Source organism: Microtus pennsylvanicus, chromosome 6, assembly GCF_037038515.1.
Source record: "Microtus pennsylvanicus isolate mMicPen1 chromosome 6, mMicPen1.hap1, whole genome shotgun sequence".
NCBI lineage: Eukaryota > Metazoa > Chordata > Mammalia > Rodentia > Cricetidae > Microtus > Microtus pennsylvanicus.
The window spans coordinates 47620998-47645232 of NC_134584.1; the positions used below are offsets into that span (position 1 = coordinate 47620998).

The 24235-nt window shown below is 44.1% G+C and overlaps 1 protein-coding gene across 4 annotated transcripts in view; it reads left to right on the forward strand.

The window, feature by feature from the left end:
- Mast4 (microtubule associated serine/threonine kinase family member 4) overlaps positions 1-24235 on the forward strand; it is a 582086-nt gene that overhangs the window by 182082 nt on the left and 375769 nt on the right. For all 4 annotated transcript variants that reach the window (XM_075976161.1, XM_075976162.1, XM_075976163.1 and 1 more), the window contains exon 3: positions 10109-10233. In XM_075976161.1, coding sequence (XP_075832276.1) covers positions 10109-10233 — 125 coding nt within the window. The remainder of the gene's footprint in view (positions 1-10108; positions 10234-24235) is intronic.

The following is a 24235-nucleotide window of genomic DNA, read 5'->3' on the forward strand; positions in this document are numbered from 1 at the left end:
GTGAGTGCGATTCTCCAAAAGTCCGGTGGGCTCTAGGTATGGGCTGTGGTGTTGTACTCAGTGTGATGTGGGTTGCAGTCTTAGAGGGCATGGAGTTGACAAGGTAGCAGAGCATCTGATACCTAGAAATAAGTATCATTGTACTTGTGTGCCCACATATAGGACACAGTGCGGTGGGAGATGAAGCAGTATCTCTGGTTTCCAATGATGCCCAGAAGGGTGAGGTGTCCAGAGGGGCCTCGAATGGCTCCTGAGCATAGGTTGTGTGTTCACCGAGTATTATGCATTTTGTATATGTTGCCTGCTTTCATCATGACTAGATATCAGAAAAATCAAGGTCAGAGGAGAAAGCTGTTTACCCAGGGCTCCCTAGCTAGCGAGTGGGGAGCCAGGATACAAGCACATGCCTCCTGCCCGCCCAGCTGCACTCCTGAGTCCCAACTGAAATGAGAATCACTGACCCCAAAGTGCCCAGTTCTGGGGTGGGCTTATTCCATGACACAGGCGGAATTCTTGCAGAGAAGAGTTACGTCCTCGGGAGAGCGGAGAGGACGTCAGGTTATGGTTTGCCACACAGAGTGATGGTTTCTCTGTTTACCTCTCCAGGTAGTTCTTGCCATCACTGTCTGAAATGACCAGCAATCGCAGAAAATGGAAGTTTTAAGTGTCAGAAAGCCTAGACTAGGTCAGACAGCTACTGTGGGGTTAGGGGTTTAAATTTAGCCTGTGAAGCTCTTCACTGGGGCCAGATGGGGTGGGACTGGAATCAGCAGTCTGACTTCAGGAGTTAAGAAACTGGACACATTCCTGGGATCTGACTGAGCCAATGCACACACTCAAATGGAAGGAAATTGTGGCAGGGACACCAGTCACTGGGCTGAGAACAGGCAGGATGGGTACAGAAGAGATGATTCCTGGGTATTTAATGTTCATCTTGGGGTGGGGGCAGGTGCTGGTCCTCAGGGAGATTTCAGACAGGGGAGACGGAATCAGACACCGAAAGGGAGAAGGAAGGAAGAGGTGGGCTGCCAAGTGCTTTAACAGCTGCTCCGCACATCCACAAAATGACTCTGAGGGAAAAAAAATTGTTCTATTTATTTGCCTTTTCCTTCCATATATCTTGCCAGCAACATTCATCAATATCTGTCATTTCCCAGGAGGCTTAGACATGTCTAGCAATTCATTCTCCTGAATTATATTTCAATACCCCAATGGAGGGAGGCCAGATTGCAGGCGTTAACTCTGACCTCTGCCCAGCGTCACTTAGCTGCTACTAGCGCTACCACCCACCTCCTCCAGGCCCTGGCTCACCCAGTCCTCCCAGGCAGTGCTGCCTGGTGTCTGTGGCCTGCTAAAGTGTCCTCATTACAGAGGGCTCTATTTCACACGGCTTTGCAAACCCATTTCCAGTTGCCTCTTTGCCTTTGATCTGTGCAAACAGAGCTTGGAGCCAAACCAATAGTTTTTTTTTTTTTAATAAGAATTTTTAAGTCAAACAAGCACTGCCCAAGGGGAGTCTCCCTTGGTGTTGTAGGTAGAGTTGGTGGCCACGGTTGGGTGATGTTACAGAGTGGGAGAATTTGCTGGGTGTTACCTCAGCCAAGGGTAGTGATGGAGGTGAATCTTAGGAGCGCAGCCTACCATGCCCTACTACATGTGTGCATTAACTGATTTGATCCTAGGATTAGACTGAGGGGTAATCATGGTAGATAAGAAGCACTGCTCTAAGTACAAGTTAAGGGAAAACAAACGGAAGGCCAAGTAAGTTTGCGTGTAAGTACCGTTTTGAGTTGCTCCCTTTACAAAGGCACTGTGGTGACGTTTTTACGCCTTTGTTGTCATCAGATGGCATGAGTACCAGGCTGGCTGTGTTAGACTGAGTGTGCAGAACCGTTGTGTCTTTGAAGTGCCTCACCGTAGTACCTGTGCCAGAAGTTGGTTTTGGTTTAGAGCTGAAGCTATGGTTGGCCATGTCAGGGACAGCTTCAGACCGGCCTCCAGCACGTCGTGGTTATCCAGAGGCTTTGGTTTTCATGTTATAGGTCTATGTGTTCCGCTGCTTTCCCATAATTCTTAGCACTCTGTCAGCGTGGTCCTGGGCTTTAGCTCCTCTCTAAAACTTTTGTCATCTACCCAGTCTCTCTAGGCATGTGAAATTGTTAATTGCTGGCCTCCAAACCACCCGCCACACCACCCCCAGCGCCCCTTGCCCCCTGTGCTCTAAGCTTATTTCAAAGCCTTTCTCTTACTTTGGTCTTTGGATTCTTATATTTATTAGTGTTGCCTATGACTACGTCAGATAGAGTGTGCTGTTGGTGCTATACCAGAAAGGAAAATGAAGTATTTTCGGTGAATCCGAGTCACATGGCTAATGAAGGGAAGACCTCAGTGCCCTGTTAGGCCCAAGTCAGCTGTAACACCATCATCTGAAAATGTGTGTGCTCTTGTATCCAGTTTCCATTTTCTGTGGCAGCTGGAGACTGCTGGCGAGTGGGCAGTGGTATCAAGGACTGCGCAGGTCAAGGCTGTGCTCTGAACTTCTCTTGTGTCAACAAAACACTGCACGATTTTTAAAAGGATTGAAAAGCAGCTCAGTATAGAAATGAATGGAATGTAGCACTCTGGTCAATTGTCTGCTGGTTTCTCAAGCTGTATTTATGTAAGCCCTTAAGAAGAGTGATTTAGCAGAATTTTTGATGCTGTCTAGCCATTCCTTTGCAGGGAGGACAAGAAATTGGAAGGCAGTCAGCCATGTGAGCGGGAAGATGGAGGGAGCCATGTCCCCGTGTTGCTGTGGCGCTGCCGAGGATGGATAAAGGGTGGCTGTCATTGCGGTGGGGATGAGAGTCCTGACGACAAGGGAGCAAATGTTTAGGAGTGAGCAATGGGTCGTGGAGGAGGAATCCCTGGGTAATGATGGAAGATACCCAGGGCGGTGGCTACCGAGTCATCGGTTCTGCCCAGACCCCGCCAGTGACTTGGCGTGGGCTTGAATCTTTCCTCTGAAGTTTGGAGAGCACTTAAAAGGTTCACTCCCTGTTTATGGCAGGAAGGGTGTGGGCTATTAAGTATAATTTGCAATAGGGGGAGTTGATGTGGATTGTGTAGCTATCTGCTTGAACAAAATCTGAGTATCTCATTGTATTTTTTTTAATATAAAAGATGCGAGGATTTTAGCTAAGCCAAAGAGACTTTTTAAATGTGTAGTGAAAGATACATAATGCGCTTCAACATTTTAAACATTTTAAGTGCATAATTTCATCACATTAAATACATTTATACATTTATATCATTGTACAACCACTGCCACTATCCATCTCTGGAACAATCCCATCATTCCACACTGAAACTCCATATGAATTAAGCAAGGACTTCTCTCCCCTCCCCCAGACTCAGAAGCCATAGTTACAGTGTCTCAGTGAGCTGACTATTACAGGTACTTTGTGGGAAGGGAGTCAAACAACATCTGACTAACTGATTTACTTTAGCATTATATCTTCATGGTTCATTTATGTCAGTGATTCTCAACCTATGAGTAACAACCCCTTTGGGGGGGGTGGTCAAAGAGCGCTAAGTCACAGTGTCAACCAAGCCAAGCCATGAGCAGGGTAGCTCAGCTACATGAGGTGGGAGGAGGCCACACACAGGCCTGGGCAATGGCGTGGTTCAGGCCACATGGGCACCAGTTTGTAGTAGCGCCAGAGAGTTCCACAATAGCCTGGAGTGGAGTATACAAAGGTTTATTTATTTGGGGATAAACTCATGGTAAGGGTAGCGATCCTCGGTCCTCTGCATGCTCTGTGAACTGGAACTGAATCCTAAGGATGGTCCCCCTGCCTCCTCAAAAACACCAAGAGCAAGGCATTGGCCACCCTGCCTAGCTTCTGACTGTTGTTGGTGGGTGCCTTAGAGAGAGAGAAGCAGAGTACTAGAAGCCAGACGGAAGCAGTACTTTTTAAATGTAGTTGTTCAGCCTTCTTTTCCCTTTTAGATCCTGGTTACAATCCTAAAGAAATAACCCCAAATGTAAGGCTATAGACTGATGGCTAGATCTATGAGGCCCTCCAGGTGGTATGGAACATTTTTAATGGAAACTCTCAAATCTAGTCAGGTACCATGATTCCCTGATGATAAAGGAGATCTCTCGAGGCTATATTTAATTCTTTATATGGCCATTCTGTTAAAATTATTGCTGAATTGGTGTTTTCCTGTTTCTGAGGGATAGTCCCACCTGTGGGGTGATTTGAAAACACATACGTATCTCATGTCTGAAAGCATGCAACTATAAAGTTGCTGCCTCTCCATTGTCTTGGAGTTTAGGGCAGAAACAAAAGCCCCTTCTAAGAGAGTCTTTGATAAACAGCTTACCTAGAACCAGGGTATGGCCTGCATCTATGCTCAGTAATGTTTACTTTAGTGTGAACCTTAGATGAGGGCAGGGCTCTGGCTCTCTCGGTTAAGTGGAGCGAGTTCCCATGGCCAACACAACTGCAGTAGTCCAAATGATGTAGCTAGACCTCAGTGCTTGAGACCTGTCAGGTTCTGGGATCGATCGGGGTCAACTGGTCCCAGCTTTAAAAATGGGCCTTTGGTTCGTGCCTCCACGCCCCTAGTTCTGTCTGTAGGGAATGACCGAGGAGAGCTTCAGTGCACATCGTGGGGTTCTAGAAACTGGTTTTCCGAGAGCCTGGTGCTAATCACGATTCCAGTTGTGACAACAAGCTCCATTTGGTATTAAAATAAGCAGCCAGATTGCTAAGCAAGCTCACCTCTCCTACGACACATTGGAAGTGGTATTATCCATTCATTTCCACCCCATGCAGCTGAACAGTGCTGTTGACAGATGCTGATTTTCTTAAATCGTAGGCAGCAAATGATGCATGAATGTAACAGCAACACACTTTTTAGAAGCCCTTGATAGTCATCAGAAAGTAAATTTATATGAAGTTTGATGTGATTGCTCCTAGCTACAGCACTGTGTTAGTACCTTCTAATGATCGCCTTAGACCCATCTGTTACTCCCTCTTCCCTATTAACACTAAGAGGGGTCCAGGCAGGAAGGATGTATCCCATGTGTTGTATTAACAGACCGTCTAATCTGTAGCGTTTGTGTGATTCGTTAGGATAAGACCTAGACAAGAATAGTGACATCTGTGCTCTAACCTAGCCCATGACTTAGAAACATTTCATTCTGTGCGTGCCTGTGTACTTACATATTAATTTTCCTAGTATCATAACTTGATTTTCCTGTTCACTATAATCTGTATTGTATTCATTGTATGTAATGCTGATTTGATTGAGTCTTGAACTCTGTAATGTATTTTCTGCTTTAGATTTACAACAAGCCTGTTGGTTTTCCTCCACTTTACAAATGAGGAGCCTGAGGCTTGGAGAAGGTTATGGAATAAATAAACGAATCAGTTTTGGGGTTCAGCCATGAGATGCAGAAGTCTGACCTTTGTGTCACCCACAGCCAAAGTAGTTATTATTTACCATGGCTGCCAGTGGCCTTTACATCCTGTTAGGTTTAAAGAGAGTCTGAGATGCGTGCACAGAAAGTGGCTGAGTAGTTATTAAATCTAAGTGTCGTCTTCTGGGTTAGGCCCTGTTGAGGTAGCAAAAAAATTGAAGGCAAACCTTTGTTCTTTGTTCAGAACGAGGTAAAATCTATGTATGAAGGCAGCAAATAAGGTGTGGAATTAGCTTTAATAGTGATGTCAGCAAAAGGCAAGGTAGCGCCTTTTCAGGTCTTATTGCCAGAAGCTTCTCCATATTTTCAAAAGCTCCTAGGAGCTTTAACAAGAGGCAGATTTTCAAAGGGAAGGGCAGCTCATGTGAAAAAAGGACACTGGCTTTGGCCCCTCTTGGCATTCCTTCTGCTGTTAGTGGCTTCTGTCCAGTCCGGCTTTGCCTCAGTGTAATGATCTGAGATCTTCACAGATTAGCATCCTGTACAGAGGGTTAGCCAGGAGCTGTTGGCTCTGCTGAGGAGGTCCTCATGGTTCCCCTTTGCTCTAATTTCCCGTCACCTCTTCCTGACTCTAGACATCTGTAACCATCACCAGTGCCACTGTCACTTAGGAAATGTCAGTTGGACGGGTAGAAGGAATGTGTTTGGGACAGTTTGCTGGGCTATAATGGGGAACACATTTTTGATAAAACATCCAAAGCAAAGTTATAAAATTTTATGTACAGACACGGGATCATTCAGCACAACCCCATACACCGCCCAGTCACTGCAGTCGCAGCACTTGGGGCTCTTTCCAGGCTTTCTCTATTTAGGCTTTCAAGTTGAACTAGCAAAATGCACTGCCCGGCAGATCAGTTTCAAATTTTACATTCTTCTTAAAACTATTGTTGTTGTTATTGAGTGTGTGCAAACATGCACGCACACACACACACACACACGCATGTGCACGCGTGCGCCACAGCGTACTTGTGGAGGTTAGAGAATAAGTCTGTGGAATAGGTTCTCTTCTCCCACCTTTATATGGGTTTTGAGGACCAAACTTGATGTTGCTAGGCTTCTGAGGCAACCATTTCCTCCTACAGAGAGAATGATAATTTTGCTATTTCCATGAAAAGAAAAGTTACTTATTTTAATGTTACTCAATATTGTGCCTTCTGTCTTAAGTGACCTGGTTAAGAACACAGCCAGCAGAGGGTATTTTATCACCGCTGTGGTGGAGGAGGAGGGCCATACTTTGTGATGTATGAAGCTCAACAATTTGATAACACACAACTAGGAAGAACCGGATTTGAAGCCAAGTTTCTCTGATTCCAAGCCTTTTGCTTAGATAATTTTGTTCCTATTTTTCCAGGTGATGCACACTTACACACACACACACACATACGCACACACACACTTTTCTTATGAGTAGAACTCATTTTCTCAATTTATAACGTATGTCTACCTAAGCATATGTGGTAACTATTTCCTTGCTTTAGAAGTGGGGCCCAGGGGCTAGCACAGTGGTTTTGGCAGCTTGCTTGCTTGGCTGTGAGCCCTTGCCTAGCTACGGAACTCATCTACATTGGCAGTGGAGATGACAGTCTCTACCCATAAGGCTAGACTTGTAGACAAGGTTGCACCAAAGCCTTGCTGGATTGTAGGTTCCGCTCACTGATATGCTTCCCGCTTAGACCAGGTCAGGTGTTACTTGGCTGGTAGAGTTAGGTTGTATCCCATCCATCTGCAGCTACTGAACATGTACCAAGGGCCATGCCCTTCCCAGGAACTGTAGGAACACAACTGAATAACCCTGTTTCCTATGTCTGGGATCTCAGGAACACACTAATAATTCCTTTTGACTACATGAAAAACCAATTTGTAAATTTTTAAAAGTGAACTAAAATCTCTTTCTGTTATTAACAATCAGGTTTTCTAAGTGTTTGTATTCTTGGATTTAAAAAAGGCCTATCTTCAAAGAATGTCCCAGTAAGGATTCCCCACGCCACATTACTGTGCTGTCTAGTACTTTTTGGCTTCAGTAGCCCCTCTCTCCAAACCTGAAGGAAATGACGACATATGGTACGGGAAAAGACTTAGGAACGTCCTTCCCCAAGCCTGTCATTCAGATCACTCAGCGAGCCGGTGTGGTTTGAAAAGGGAATAGCTTTCAGAGTTACGTCTGTGCTGTAAAGAACTGTGTCTTCACACTGTGTGAATGCTGTGTTCCTAAATACAGCCTGTGGCTTTCCTCTCAGTTCTCAATGATGCCCTGCTTCTGGACCTGGGCGGTAGGTCCTAAAGCCTGTCTTAGTCGAGATTCTAGCTCAGGTTTCAAGTTAAGGCAGGAGAAAAATTCCACGCTTCTGACTTTAAATGTAACACTCCTCCACAAAACCCATCAGATGCACAGAGGCCATTAATGATGTGTGCGTTGTCACTGGCGACCTTCGTCTTCTAGTTGTGTGATTGGTTGAGGAAAGTCATATTCTGGTGCCAGCAAAGTGGCTCCATGGATAAAGCACTTCTTGAGCAAGCCTCATGGCTTGAGTTCAAGCCCAGAACTGGTATAGAGGTGGGAAGTGAGAATGACCCTAGAGTGCTTGTCCCCTGACTACCATGGACATGCCATGGCTGGCATGTACCTGTACTCACACACAAAAATCAGTAAGTACTTTAAAAAGTCATGGTTTAGCCAGGCAGTGGTGGTGCGCGCCATTAATCCCAGCACTTGGAAGGTAGAGGCAGGCGGGTCTCTGTGAGTTCAAGGCCAGCCTGGTCTACAGAGTGAGTTTCAGGACAGGCTCCAAAGCTACAGACAAACCCTGTCTTGAAAGAGAAAAAAAGCCACATTTTGTGTGTATGGAGCTGATGGGGAGTGACTGACCAAAGTCAGTGTGATCCCATGTATTCAAGAAAGTCTATTTCATAGAAAGTGTACAGGAAGGACACAGGCATGTCAGAGTGACTTTCTCTGCTGTTGTCCAGGTGAGTTTGTTCCCACACATGTACATTTCCTGGTTTTGGGTGATTAAGAAGGAAAACCGAACCTGAAAGTATCTTTTTCCATTATACTACTTAATGCTATAGCCAAGTGGGCAATATGAGTACTTCACCCAAAACCCCCTTGGTAACTCTCCGTGGTTGATTCTAGCAGGTCCATCTTAGAGACAGAGAAGCCAGTGTCCAGAGAGGATGACTAAATTGCCCTCCCAGCATCCTTTCCATCCAGCACAAGATGATGGCAGCGAGTCTCATTCATCCTTAGTTCTGTACTGTTCAATGAGTAAATGAGCTGCTTTGCCAAACAAGAAGCCATTTTCTCTTCCATGATTGAAGTACTTTGAAATTCTGAAAGTACTTTAGTTAAATAAAGCATTAGATCTTTTAACCTGATGGTTGATGGATGATACCCATAATGCTTAGCTTCTATGGTTCTGGGAACCAGCATGAACCATGGTGATAGACTATGTACTATGTCACAGTCGTTTTTAACTGGTCAGATATGCCTGGTAGGTGCATGATTGAGAGAGGGAGCCTGCGTCCCTTCTGACCCAGGACGAGAGCTCTGTGCTCTGCAGAGCCCACTGGAGCCTCCACATGAGAGTCTCTCTGTTAATTCTCTTGTTTCTGGCAAGGGAATGGCACTCCTCTTTGCACCATTCAGTAACAGTCACGGTACTAGGAGTGAGGCAAAGTAGATAAAATCAGGCATCGCGTTTATTAAAGCACTGTTCCTTTGTTAATAGTCATGGGTGTTCTAACTTCATTCACTCAAAGAAATCAAACTCCTGTGTTGATAGCATGCTAGCCTGTGTCCTGAGAAACTACAGTGTGGATCTATCAGCTGGCTGACTTCTAAAAGTGTTTGTGTGTGTGCAGGTGTGTGTGTTCAGGTGTGTGTATATGTATCTGTGTGTGCAGATGTGTGTATATATGTTTGTGTACAGGTTTGTATATATATATGTGTGTGTGTGCATGCATGCACAGATGCATGTGTATATGTGTGTGTATGTGTGTCCAGGTGTGTATTTCTGTATGTGTGTATGTGTGTTTGTGTATGCACATTAGAGTAGAAGGTTGATGGAAATTACACAGTGAACCTAGACTGACACTGATATCCTGATTTATGCATATGGATACCACTATGTATCCTATGGACACGGTTGGACAGCCACCTATACTTCCCCGGGAGAAGCTGGGGAAAGGGCCGCCAGCCCACTTCACCTTGAGAGAACTCCACCTCTTTTGTTGGTTACGACCTCCACTTTAAAGCCCCTTCCAGCTCGTTTTTGGTTTGCTTTCCATATTAGATTGACTTCTGACAGCATCACTTACACAGCACATTTATTTTTGTGACGATGAGAGAGGACATTGTGTATTTACATATGTGTTCAAAACATTCTCGTGGCAATGAAGCCCCCCCCCCCCCGCGTGCACCATATGACGTGATTTGCTTGGGTTTCAGTGGGAAGTCAGGGTTGGAACCAGCCGTGGTGTCTCCTGACTTAATGAAAACATTTCTCTCTGGTTGCTAGAAATCAGCATAGCTACTGAGCATGGCAGAAAGGATGCAGAAGAGAGGTGGTTTGGAATTGTCCACTGTTTCCACACTGCACCCTGGGCCTGCTGCTTACTCTTTCTTTTCTGCTCCAACAGGGAGGTACCTCCTTCCAAACCCCGTGGCAGGACAGGCGTGGCCTGCCTCAACCGAGACATCCAACCTCGTGCGCATGCGCAGCCAGGCTCTGGGCCAGTCAGCTCCATCCCTCACGGCCAGTTTGGTGAGTATCTTTTGTGTTGTTGGAGTGGCCCTGGCCATTATCTCCCTGGGATCTGTCAAGTGTAACCGGATTTGCACTTTTGTACACATAGCATTGGCCACAGTTTGGGCAATGGGCATGTCTATGTCTCTGTATGCCAGTTTCTCCCTGCCCACCCCAAAATGTGGACTATCTCTACTTAGTTCTGTGTTGGTTCCCTTCACCATCCAGAAAGTAAAAATGTTTCTAGACTTTAAAAACTCCAAACAAACAATAGAAGCATTTCTTAAAAATGGAAGAGTATGGAAAAGTCTGAGAGTAAGCAAAGCACAGGTGGCGCCCGTCTGTCCTTCTCAGATCGCCTGCCCAGCATGCGTCATTGTTTTCCTGCACACACGTGTACGTGGTGTGCGCGCATACTCATGTAGGCATGCATTGAGACTTCTGAGTGTATGGACATCATGAGTGTCCACCACAGCCCTTGCCGGCAATTGTCAGCTTGGGTAGTATTCTCACTGATACAGTCCAGTGTCTGCTTAGCAGTCTGGTTCAGTTTTACCCGTGGGTTCGACGGTGTCCTTTGCCCTCGGGAGAGGCAGCGTGGCACCAGGCCTGTGGAGGTCTGGTCTCCATCTCTTTGCTCTTCTTTGATCTGGTGTGCTCCTGCAGCCTTGCTTCGTCTTTTCTGACATCAGCATTGTTGAAGAAAGTTTATAGCCATTTTTTTCATACTGTGCTTGTCTGCTGATCTCCCATGGCAAGATTCTGGTCCATGGCGAGACTCTGGTTTGCGTGTTCCTGTTCCAAGTTGAGAACTGGTGATGTGTCCTCAGGACATGTTTTTGACAGGTGCATGATGCCTCTCTGCCCCTCACGGTGCTGTTAATTTGGATAACCCCATCAAGGTGCTGCCTGGTTGTTCTGTAGTAGTTACCACTGACTTTCTCTCGCATGTACGAGCTGTCTGGGGAGATAGGCTAGGCTACACAAACAGCTTCTTGCCAAAAACTTCTCCTGAATTCAGCATCTGTTGACGATTCTTGGAAGTATCCTTTTTTTATGTTGATTAAAAATATCGAGGGCTAGGAATGGAGCCCTGTGGGATGTCCTGGATTTCATCCCCTGCACAGAAAAAAAAGAGAGACTTTCCATGTTTACTAGGGAAAACATATTTATGTATTTGTTGCAAGCATAGACTTGAATTTCTTTTCTTTTTTACTTTCCCAGTGTAACTTTTATTTTAGCCGATATGCTTAAAAATTTTTGTTTTCTTGCGGGACAACTTTTTAAAAATGTGTGTGTGTGCACGTGTGCCCATACATGGGCACATGTATGTGGTTTCACAGAAGTGGGTGTATATGTATATGCACATGTTTGAAGGCAAAAAATTGACATCATTGTCTTTCTTGATCACTCTCCACTTTATTAGTCAGAGTCTCTCGGTGAGCCTGAAATTCCACTGATTCCAGTTCTCATAGCTAACCAGCTTGCCCAGGGACCCCTGTTTCTGCCTCCAAAGTGTTGGGATTACAGTCAGCTGCCATGCTGGGTTCTGGAGCTTTGAATTCCTGTTCTGATGTTTGAGTGACAATCACTATATCTGCTGAGTCTTTCCCCCCACTCCTTAGCAGATACTTACATATCTATTCTAACTTATGTAAAATCTTTCTGACTTGGTCGGGGGCTATGGCTCCATGGTAGAGTGCCTCCTTCGCTTGTGTGGGACCCTCGGTTTATTCCTCTGCACCCAAACAAACAAAAACAAAACCATGAAACCATACAACAAAACAAAAGTCTATACAAGTTATTTTGGGGTCAGTGGTAAAGTTGTGTGGTATGATAATAGGTTTTTAAATATTTCTTATTGACAAAAATGTAAACAATGCATATAAATCAGTATGTTATGGTAGTTTATAATTTTATTCACTGATGGGAACTTATATTGGCTATTTGGACATGTTATAGCACATGGAGATGTAATTTTGGTCTAGAATCAAGTCCTGCTTTGGCATTAAAGAGATGTATAAACTTGGGTAAGTTTTAATTCCTCAAATCCTATCCACCTGATCAGCAACTGCAGAATGCAGACATGTTCAACGTTTGTGAAGCCCATTTGACTCTGAAATTTTCGGGTTTTTCAGAAAAATTAGCAATCTGAATGTATGGAATAATGATCTCCAGAGAAGATACAGAAGCGGTAGTGGGGAGTCTCGTCCTCCTCCTTCACCATCCCCTACTGCCCCCTTCCAACTGAATTGTTTTTTTGGAGGAATTTTTTAAAATATTACTTCTTTGTAGGGATTTACTTTTCTCAGACAAAAATACTTCACATTTATGATTTCACATTTTATGATTTCTGATAGTGTACTTGAAACAGTGTAATCTTCACATTCGAATAATAATATTATGTATATGCTTCTTGTGAAATGTCAGTCATTCTGGTGAAAGCACTCTGCCCCAGATACTCTTGACTACATAATGCTGTCTGTGATCACATGCCCAGACACCAACTGACGTTTCCGCTGCTCACATGCATCCCAAACAACTTGAAGTATCTGGGACTAGGACCCAAAGATAAGAGATGTTCATAGATAGCATCAAAGGAATATCCACTAAAACTTGCCAGAGAACATTCTTAGCAAGGAATCATTTACATTACTAGCTGGTCCACCCACAAGCTTCATAAAGCTTCAAGTTGTGGTGTCTGAACTGTGGCTAAATTTGGACACAGAGTATGTTTAAGCTGTTTGCTTTGGGGTTGTCAAGGTGTCCTGCTAGGCAGAGCCCCATCTTGACTCCCTGGGTTTGTTATGGTATGCCTAGATCCCTGCCTCAGTATATCTCTTGTGGTACACACTAAGATCTATTTGGTTGCCAGGGTCATTTGTGTGACTGCATAGCTTGCCGCCTTAAAGCTTAGCCTGTTCCATGTGGCTGTCATGTTTGGAGTGGGTTGGGTTTAAATTATTTTCGTTGATTAAGAGTAACAGCTTGACTAGAGAATGGTGCTGAGGAGGTGGGAATGGACAACTGTCAGACACCTCGTTTTCTTTCCCTTTAGTTTTCCTTCTTTCTTTTCATTCGTTTGTTTTCCAAATGAGCAGAATTTGTGGGGCTGCTCTGTGCCGTGGAACATACCCCCCCACGTACTGCTCCTGCCTTCCTGGCCTCTGGCCTTACCTCTGGGATCCCCTTAGAGCTCTGAGCTCACTTTCCCAACCCCGTTAGAGTCAGTCGTGGTATACCTTTGAATACTTAAACCTCTCCTTGTGTGACTGGAAGCTTCTTGAGGACAGACTTACTAGATGACTTCGTTTTCTGTTCCCTCCTGCCCTTAGCACTGTGCCTTCCATGTAGGAGGAATTCAGTAAGTAGTAATGAAGTAACAGATACTTATTCATGAAAAAAATGTCAGGTTTCTCTAGCCTCAAGGTCAAGTGATGGTATGACTGTGTACTGTGATTGGTGGGTTTAATGATATCATCCATCTAAAACCTCTGGCTTTGTTCTATGTGTATCTTACAATCGTGACTTAAAATCCATGTAACAGGCCAAATCCCAATTAGTGTATGTCAGCCACTCAAAAAATATGATGACAAAATTGTAGCATGATTATCGTTGTCCACAATCAAGGGGTGTTCATTAATCTGCTTTCATGTAGCTATGTAGTCATGGTGGTTTAAATTTTTTATTGATTTTTTTCCCCTAATAACTAAGTTGAAGAGAGATTTGTCAAGGTGTAGGAGAATCAGATAAAGATATTCAGAGTGGTTGTGCCCAAGTGACGGCACCACCTTTGATGTGACAAAATTCTGTCACATCAAAAGAACTCGCATTTCAGTATGGACCTTTTACCTACGAGCTGAGAACATGCTAGCGAGATATTAATGAAGGCCGTGTGATTTGGCGGGTATGAATTTTAGCAAATGCATGACCTGTAGTGTTTTCAAAGCCATCGGCACATTTGAAGGTTCTGCTAACTACCTTCTCAAGGAGGAGATTAATTTCTAGCCCGAAGTGTCTAGTTTTCCTTGGCAATGCTAGATGTAGTTGTGTTCCCTCTCCCAGACACTTTGGGCATTTTAGATAAATGGCATGTTGCCAATTCATCCTAAGTAGCCTGGTAGCTGGCAGAATACATGCTCAGCCAGTGTCTGCCCGCTGGGACCCCAGCCGGGAGAGCTGATGAGGTGTCAGATGTATACTTCATATACATTAATCTGAAGGGGAAAACTCATTTTCCCATTTGCTGTCTCCATCTTTCTGTCCCTCCCCACACACATGGGTAGTTTATCAAAGAAGTCATTGTCGTCAGGAGCTGGGGGATTTGTGCAGATGCTGCTTTCTGGCAGGAGAGATGGAAATTCCAGGAGGCAGAAGAAGGACTACTGGTCCTGCTTCAGTCCTGGTTGGAAAATATGCTTGTGAACCTCAGTGACTGACGTTTCCAGATGGTGGATGTGGCCAATCATGAGAAACATTTACTGGTTTTGTACTTGCTGTAATGGATGGAGGAGGGACTTGGAAAATCAGGTACCTACATATCTCTCCAGTTGTACTGGACCTGAATTGCCTGCCTCATCTTTTGTGTTTATCTAAAGATTCCACTCACATTCTGTATCCCAGAGGTCTTCCTTGACCATCTGTCTGAAGGTGCTCCCTATGTTGCAAGATATACACCCAACAGCCTTAATCTTCCTCTCTAACTTCACCACCTTCAAATATGCTGTATCATTTATTATTTTGTTTGTAGCCATATGTCCATGGGAGAAGGGATCTGGGGATGCTCGTGTTGCTTCTTGCAAATGGCCTATTATTTGTCTAGCTTCTGTAACTACCCCATGTACCTTAACTCATCCTGCTTGTAGTAGTTAACATACTGCATGGCATCAGGAGTGATGGGAAGAAAACAGTATATTCACGTGCAGTACGGACATGGTTTCGCCTGTAGTCTGTTGAGTGCCTGCAGGACCCAGGCTTGAGGAAGACTCACTCTGTGTCTCTTATTACTCGGATGCCACTTACACCGAGGCAAAGGTAGTTTTTCTTCTGTCCCTGGTACCGAGCATAGTGCAGGACTCATCATGGGAGCTCAGAGGATGTGCTGAATGCACCAAAGAAATCCCCTTTCCATGCATTTTGGTGCCCCAGAACTGAGTCTCGTGTGCTTGCTGTTTTTAGTCTGCCGTGTTTCGGTTTCTGTTGCGTCAGCATGCTGAGGCATTGCTCTTCAAGGCAGAGGGAAGCTCCTAGTGAACGTGCGTGTGGAAGCTAAGCCATAATTGTTCATTTGGAAGTGAGAGGAGAGGGAGGGCAGGGCAGTTCGGCACATACTATCCTAGGCCCAGTCCAGAGTTTCCCTTTTATTAGCTCTACATAGATTTGTATGGGCCTCAGGGTTTCTGTCTGTGGAATGGGGCTCAGGGCTGTCCTAACTTTATACAGTTTTCATAGGGAGTAAATGAGTAGACTTTTGGGCAGAACTTTGTACTGTGCGTGTTGCTCAAGAAGTCTTCCTTCCTCCGTGTTTCTGTAGCTGCTGGGGAGTACGTGTCTTGGAGATGAGGCTGGGAACGAGGCTTAGCTGGATGGCACTATTAGAAAGAACAAAAGCAAACTCATTCTCCAAATAATTAGTTATGGCCTTTCTTTCTGTGTGATTGGATTATCTCATTGTTTCTTTGTTTTTCACCTGTGCTCAAAACCAAATTAACAACCTGAGAGAGTTTTCCAGGCTACGAGGCATCTTTAAACAAGGACGGTGTTGTCAAGTGCTGCTCCTCAACTTCAAGCTTTTGGTTACATGGTGAAATTCGGTTTCTTTGGTGATTCTCTTTTTATATCATACCCATTTCCCTTAATGGAAAAATTGTATTTCATGATGTACTATAAATATTAAAACCAAACTATTTAAGCTGTAATATATGCTAAGAGCCTTAATGAATATTCATCTTTTCCATTTGCAAAAATGTATTGTGAGGAGTCTGGGAAAATTGACTAAACGTATGCAGAAATGCGTTTCCCCTTTTAGGCTCATCCACAATGTGGAGACAGGATGCCAGCGTCGATTTAGGGTGCAGTCTTTATTTACAGTCATTTAATATTATATCAATACTTCATTAGCCTCCTAGCTCAAAAACAAAAACCTGATCTGAAGTCTAATTAGTTAACTCCAAGAGCGCGCCTATTAAATATTGATGTAGGAGCGGTTTGAATGCCTTGGATAAATTGCTTAACAAGTGTTGTGGAATACATCTCTGAATTAGCATTTCTCCTCAGCCGTTATGACTCAATTTAAAGGCTGCATAATATTCCAGCGCTTGGGCTTATCTCAGCAAATCTTATTTAGATTATTTCTGTGCTTTTCCTACTGTTAATAATGGTGATGCGTCCACTCCATTGTTCACCCCAGAGCATCTCCTGGGGTAGATCCTTACAGCGGGATGATCAGGGCAAAACCGATAAGATTGTGAGGGTTTGTCTAACTTCTGTGGCATTGTTTATATATTAAGGCAGTGTATTGCATATACTCCTACCAGCTGTTAGTATGCGCTTAAAAAAATTAAAACAAACTTCTCTGCCTTGTTTAGCAACGAATAATTATTCTTTTAAATATATGCATTTGCAAAGTCAATATAACTCTTAGGCGCACTGAATTCTTACACAAAGTCAGCAGATGTAGCAAGTGTGAAAAAGCATTGTTAGTCCTTCCTTCCTTCCCATTTCCCCTGCATTCCCTAAATCAGCTTACCAGACCCTCTATCGGGAACCTGGATCGCTCCTGGGATCCAGGAATCGCTGAGTGTGATTACAGTATGTGTAGCTAAAGGCATTATATTCCACGGTTCAGAATTTTTTTTTCATCTGGAAAGAAGTAATCTCAATTGTGAAACAGTGCCTTCAGCTGTGGACATTATAATCAGGGTCTCAGGAGTGCCTGTATTCCAAGAGTCATACATCTCACAGCCATTACCCTCTGAGCGTGGTTCTGTTTATAGTGAAGGAGGGATTTCCATAACTCAGTGCTGAAGCAGCAGTAGGGGGCCGTGAGCAGATTATTACAGGTCAGGCCTAATCCACAAAGATAAATGTCATTATGGGCTCACCTGGGCCCATCCACAGAGGAGCCCTCTAACATGAGTCCGTAAATCAAAACTCAGCTTAAACGTGGACTATCAAATCCTCACTGTGATCCAGCTGCTGCCTCTGTGAAGGGACGTTCTAGTGTGTACCCTTCATGCTAAGTGTACTTAGATGCCCACAGTGTCATCAGCAGCCTGCATGGGAAGAGCACTGTAGCTCAGCCTGTGAAGGGAGACAGAATGCCATGTGTTGAAGAGTTACTATTTTCTGGACTAAAATTGAACCTAGAACAGTCATTTAAAACCTCCCACGTCTTAAGTCTTTCCTCCCGTTCATCCTGAAAAAGATTCGAAAGCAGTCCTTCTTGGTACGTGCGCTGTGCTTTCTCATTAGGACGGGCTGCCTGCTGGAGCAGCTCACTGTGTGACAGGCCGACCAACTGGGGACTTCCTGTTATCAAGGGCATTTGAGAAAGTTGCGGGGGGGGGGGGGAGCTGCGGATTGGGATTGTGTCCATGTGCGTAGTCTATGGCGGCTAAAGACAAGAAATGCATGTCCTCTTTTAATTGCTTGCCTTTGTGGAGGGAAGCGAAAGCTATCAAAAAGAGCAATGCTGCGAATGTGTGTGGGTGCCAGGACCTGAACTTGTGTCCTCCGGAGGAACAGAAGATGCTCTTCACTGCTGAGCCATCTCTCTAGTCCCATTCTTTATTTTTTTTCCTGTTGTTGGTGGTTTGGTTTGGTTTTTGCTTGGTGATGTGTGTTTGTTTTGTTTTGTTGAAACAGGGTTTCTCTGTGAAGTCCTGGGTATACTGGAACTCACTCTGTAGACCAGGATGTCCTCCAACTCAGAGACCCACCTGCCCATGCTTCCTGAGTGCTGGGATTAAGGGCTTGCGCCACCACGCCCACCACCTTTATTGCTTTTCTTTTTTCTTTTTTTTCCTCACAATTACATTTGCAATTTTATTTTAACATCAATTTTTTGATATTTCCTAAGATTTAATCTTCTTTAAAGACTTTCACAATTTTCTTTTTTTTTTCTTTTTTTGTTTATCTGGTTTGGTTTTCGAGACAGGGTTTCTCAGTGTAGCCCTGGCTATCTGCAACTTGCTTGCTCTGTAGACAAGGCTGATCTCAAACTCAGGGATCTTTCTGCCTCTGCTTCCTGAATGCCGAGATGAAAGGTGTGCACCACCACCCCTGGCTGTTTATGTTCCTATTATGAGTACTGTTGTGATTTGTAAGCATAGAATACTGGATAAATATGATATCACATTATTTTTATAAAGGTATTTTTCTCTCCAATATGAATTTTTTTTTAATGTGCTCTAAGAATTGAACACTTAGTAAAAGATTTGTTACAAACACTTCTATGGCCAGTATAATGAGAAAAATCAGTAACTATATTCATCCTTGGTTTATTGGCACCTGAATGGCTGTATACCCTGTTATGTTCATTTGTCACTTAATAGACTATTACTGGGGCCCTACTATACAACTACCATTAAATTCTTTTTAGAAGTGATGTGGGCAAACAAAAAGAAGTGATGTAGCATTGTTCTTGTTTCTGAAGAACTGTAAGGCTGGTTGAAAGAAGAATTCTGGGAAATGAGAGCTGCAGCAGCATCACTTACAGCTGGGAGAATTCGTGGAAGCCAGAGAACGATTCAGGCTGCGGGTTTCAGGAAACGCTTTGTGAGCACAACCGAGTGAGCAGGCAAGCCTCAAGTCATGGTGGACCTATGGATCCCATGGGATAGGGATAGGCAGAAGGGGTAGAAAGGGACAGGGGCAACGTTGTTTCTTCTTATATGATGGTTTTAGTCAGGAGGCAGAGGACTACACGAAAACTCCAAGGCTCCTGGGTCGTGGCAATGGAGTGGGTTTCTCCAGAAAGCCAGAACGCCATCAGCATCCCACCTCCCAGCGTGAAGGATGCTCTTGTGTTGTGGCTGGTTCAGCTTTAACCAGCCAGTGGCGTGAGTTCTTTTTTATTTAGAAAGCCTCCAAGGATGGAAAGAGTGCTTTGTCTATGGCTAAAATATACTTCCGGGATATTTGTCTAAGGAAATTAAGGCTGTTTTGTTAGTAATGGTCTCCCAGATCTGCTGAGGTCTCTTCTTTGTAATCAGATACTAGGTGAATTTGCTTTCCTTTGAAGAACAGCCATGTGGTCCAGTCCACCTTGTTGTTTGTGTTCTTTTATTGGTCAGGGCACATCAGCCTCTATCTTTAACGACAATCACAAATGAAGCCTCGGGTGTGTGGCTGTGCATAAGTATAGAGTCCTTCCTCGAGGTTTGGGAGCTCTGACCTCATCCTACGGATGATCTTTGCTTCAAACTCTGCTGGGTCTCCTGTCTGTATCGTCCTAACTTGGGCGTTCATTCCTTCTATCGTTCGTCTATCTTACTTTGGATACGTACCTTTCTTGTGGGCTGACCTTCCATTAGAATTTGAATCACTGTCTCGCAAAGACCATGTCCTGCAAAGACTGAGAACTGCAACTGCTTCTCCCAGTGTTTTCCGTGTGTATTCACTACTCAGTAAGTAATGACTGGGCTCTAAAGCACCATGGGTCAACATAGATGTGTATATATAAATACCTCGAGAATCATTCTTTTTGTGAGAATTAGTGGAAACGGAACCACCATCCTGGCCATTCTACGCTTTAACCTGGCTTTTGAGGGCTGCCGTGGTTTGAATGTGAAATGTCCCCCGTAGTCTCTTGTGTTTCAACTCATGGTTCTCAGTGATGAATCTGTTTGGGGGAATTGAAGAACCTAGGAGGCAGAGCTTAGCTGGGAGTAGTGGGTCACTGGGCAGGCATGGAGGATTGTAGCCTGGCTCCATTTCCCCAGTGTTCTTTCAGCTTCCTAGTTCTCCTATATTGTAAGAAGTAAGCCCTGTCCTAGGTGCCCACAGCCAGGGATGCAGCCACCAGCAGCCCTGCCTTCACCTTCATGAACTGTATCCCCTGACCTGTGATCAGACAGACAGACAAAAACAAAACAGCGGAAGTACCACTTCAGCCTCTCACTTCTCCGCACTTCACTCGTTTCTGTTGGGTCATGAGAACAGAAGCTAACACAAAGACTTGACTTTCCATAGCAAACCCTGCCAGCGGAGACTGTCCTGGCTGGGCTAGGCCACAGGTAACCCTCTCCCCTTCCTCAGAGAGACCAGGATTGACGGTGACCTGATCTCAATTGTGATGTTTTCAAAGCACTTGATTTCGAACTTAATTATTGAATGCTAAGTGTAGGAGTGCATGTCTCTACATAATCCGAGCTCTTGGGGAGGTGGGCAGTGGAGGTAGGTTTGTTCCGACCAGCCAGCCTAGCTGAGAGGGAAAGTTCTAGGCTCAGCGTGTGATAGGTCCTGGCTCAGAAAAAATAAGATAGAGAGCAATAGAGATTGACACCAACATGGACGCACACATACACAGGGGAAAATCCAAAGAGAATGATGTTTGGGAGCGTGTGCTCCAGGGCCTGGCTCCCTGGGTTGAAACCTTATTGCGCCACCTGCCAGATGCATGACCTTGACCGAGGAATTAACTCCTCCATGCCTCTCAATGACAGGAATATTAATAGCACTATTCTGTGTGGTTTTCTAGCATCAAGTGAGGCCATACATGCAAGAGCATCCACTTGGAGCACATAAAGGCACAGTTATGGGGTGGGCAGGTGGGTCAGTGGTTGAGGGTATTAGCTGATCTTTCAGAGGACCTGGATTCAGTTCCCAGTATCCATAGGGTGGTTTCAACCATCAGTCTCAGGATATCCAGTGCCTTCCTATATGGCACACATGTGGTACACAGACATACATGCAGGCAGAACACCCATACACATAAAGGAAAAAAAAATAAAAAACACAGTCCACTGTTGACTGTTACTATCTTCTTGAATAAGAGGAGTTAATTATTTATTGTATCAGGGAATTTTGTTTTTACTTTATTAAATGCATACTTAAGGTTTATGGTTAAATATATTTACAGTGCTGACCATGGAAAGATATGCCCCTCTAAAATTGGTTCCATGTTTTCTTCAGGATAATTTGCAAGGCATAAAACTTGCTTGAGATCAGGGGTCCTGAAGAAGGAAGAGTGTGACATTTTTAACAATCAGTAAACCTAAAGAGGATGGTACCATTAAAAACATTAAAAAATTGACTAGGAGTTAAAAGGGAAAAATAAAATAAACCCAATTCATTCTTTTCATTCTTTTTAATGGATGACAGAAAAGTGTTAACCAGGATCCCAGGACAGCCTTTTATTCACTTAAGTAGAAGAATGACTTCATAGACTCTTGCTGTCTTGTCAGCTGACGTCTTGCATAGCATCTGCATGGTGCATGTGTATTTGGATCTTTGAAACAGTCACATCTCTTTTACCAAAGATAATGCGATTATTTCTGGTTTTCCTTTACCTCGCCAGACTTTGCTGTTACTTGCCAGGTATAACATAATTAGAGGATACTTATTGGACCTCAGGTATTTTTTGTGGCCCACCCCACTGATAAAACATTCTTCAGTAGGAATTCCTAATATATGAATGTATTTGTAAGTGATATTCATGGAGCCGGCGAGATGGCTCCGCACAATAGAACAAGCATAATAGAAGGCAAAGACTGACTCCTGTAAGTTGTCCTTTGACCTCCACATATGTGTTGTGGCATGCACATGTATACATGTATGTGCACACATTAAAAGAATAATGCAAACCAATGCTTTTCATGCACTTACAGATAATATTCAAAATATTTTGATATGCCTGAGACTCCCCACTAGCAACCTACCAGTTGGTTGGAGGCTTTCAGGGGGGCTGTGAAGGGAGGAGTTTGCCAGGTGGCAACCATTTTGTTGCCAGGTCAAGGAGAAGGCTGAGTGTCCTGGGGTAGGTGAAGAGGGAGAATGGATATACATGGAAGGCTTAAAGTTATTCGCGTACCTGGGAGGAGCGACACCAGCCCTCATCGCTGATGCATGTCAGCCAAGTTACAGCGCGGACACCGATATGCAATGTCTAAAATCAATGACAATAAATAAGGAGATTAAAAATTAGGAACTGGGACCAGTGAAAGGTTTAGTTGATAAAGCCCCCTCCTGACAATCCTGAAGACCTGAATTTTTAACCTCTTCATGTCTAGCCTCATTACTGAAAAGAGGTTTGAATGGCATGAAGCCAAACCCGCCTATTCTTTTGAAGAGGTGAATTTAAATTCATATTTAAATAGAAAAACATTTTTGTTACACTTGTCATTATCTGCCACTAACCTGCCACAAGTGTCAACGGCTATTGTGAGAACTGCTGCGTAGCTAATTATGTTGATTAGAATGTATCAGAGCCCTAAATGCGTGTATTCAAACATTAGGCCATCTCTGTTTCCTTTTTCTTTTCCTGATGTAAGAGATGTGTTTGTTGCCTGAGAAGCTGCAGGATACTAGCTAAGATAACAAATTATCGCTGGCTAATAAAGCTGGAAATTCACTCTAATTGGTTAGCTATGTAAAAGGAAGTAAGACAGTATTGGCGCGTTAGGCATGGAAGTCAGGACCGTTGCTTATGAAAAGCCTCGGTTTGGGCCTTTTCATTTAAATAAGCCTTCTTCTTGCAATTAATATTATCGTTTGGTTTATGGCCCTCCAAAGTATATCCCCCTTCAGCATTTCTTGGCATTCTAACTTTGCTTTCTTATACATGTTATGAAATTTGCAATTTAGATTTTAATTTGATTTCCATTCTTTAAAACGCCATTTTTCATGTGTTTCATTTTTATTTAAAGCTTGCTTCTCTTGGTATTCATGGAGGCTAGGCATAAACAAACTACTAGAAAAAAAATTAAGCTATTAACTGAACTCAGAACGTAAAACATTTTAATAGGAATTTCACATAACTAAACTAAGTATTTGAGAGCCCGGGCACAGAATTACAGCTCTGTGGAAACAAACTTTATGGTACAAGGTGTACCTGATTTACCTTCTGCTCTAGTGATTTGAAAATACAGCATTTGTGCGGTTGGCTCCAAATCCTCACCCCACCTTGTATGCATGAAGTGTTAAATATGGCTCTGAAGATTTAGGGTTAACAGCTGTACAGATGCTGAGCGTGGTGTTTTAGAGTTCTGGATCCCCCCCCCCCCCCATAAAAGATATCGGTGTGAGTGGCCAAATTCTAATTTGAGTGAATGTTGGGGGAGGGGGGTTCAGTGGATCTCCAGCTGTGACCCACCTAGATCCTCCCAGCACCTTACCTGTCATGGTCATCCTCAATGGCTCAGTTTCCCTCCCTCAGTTCCATGGACTCGTGGTCTGGCTTGTGTGTGGTTTTCTCTGAAGAGAAGACCATTTCCTGTTGGCTTTATTCTGTACATTTCAGAGGGTGGTCTCCGATAGCCTTCCTTCTTGTTTGGAATGAGTGAGCTTATTAAATATATAACAAGTAAAAGAACGAATAGAAAGTGACCGACAGATAGGAAAACATCCACCCAGGCACTTAAGGACATCCATCAGAAACCGGCTTGGGAGTTGAGGCAGCCAGCGGTTGTTCCCAATTGAGCTTTCTCGCCATGGATGACCTTCCCATGGCCCAATTTTCCTACTGCAGACACCTTTATATCCCAGACTGAAAGCACAACTCCTGTTGGACCTGGTTCACCTTCGAGCAGTTCTCAGGGGCACTACTGTTCAATGTTCTGCTGTTCTCTTTCTCCCTGTCATAGGATTGGGTGGGGTCAGCCTATCCCCAGAAAGGAAGTCTTAGAGGACACGTTGTTGTAATGCTGGGGTCTGAAATAAGTGGAGCGATCCCCCTTCTACAGCCAGACCCTCAGTGAGCAGATAGCTGGCAGTTTATCTGTATTATGTCTGCTATGCCATCCTTTTCGGTTCTTCCAATGGTTGCCTATGACATCACCACTGTCTAATTGTCTTGCAT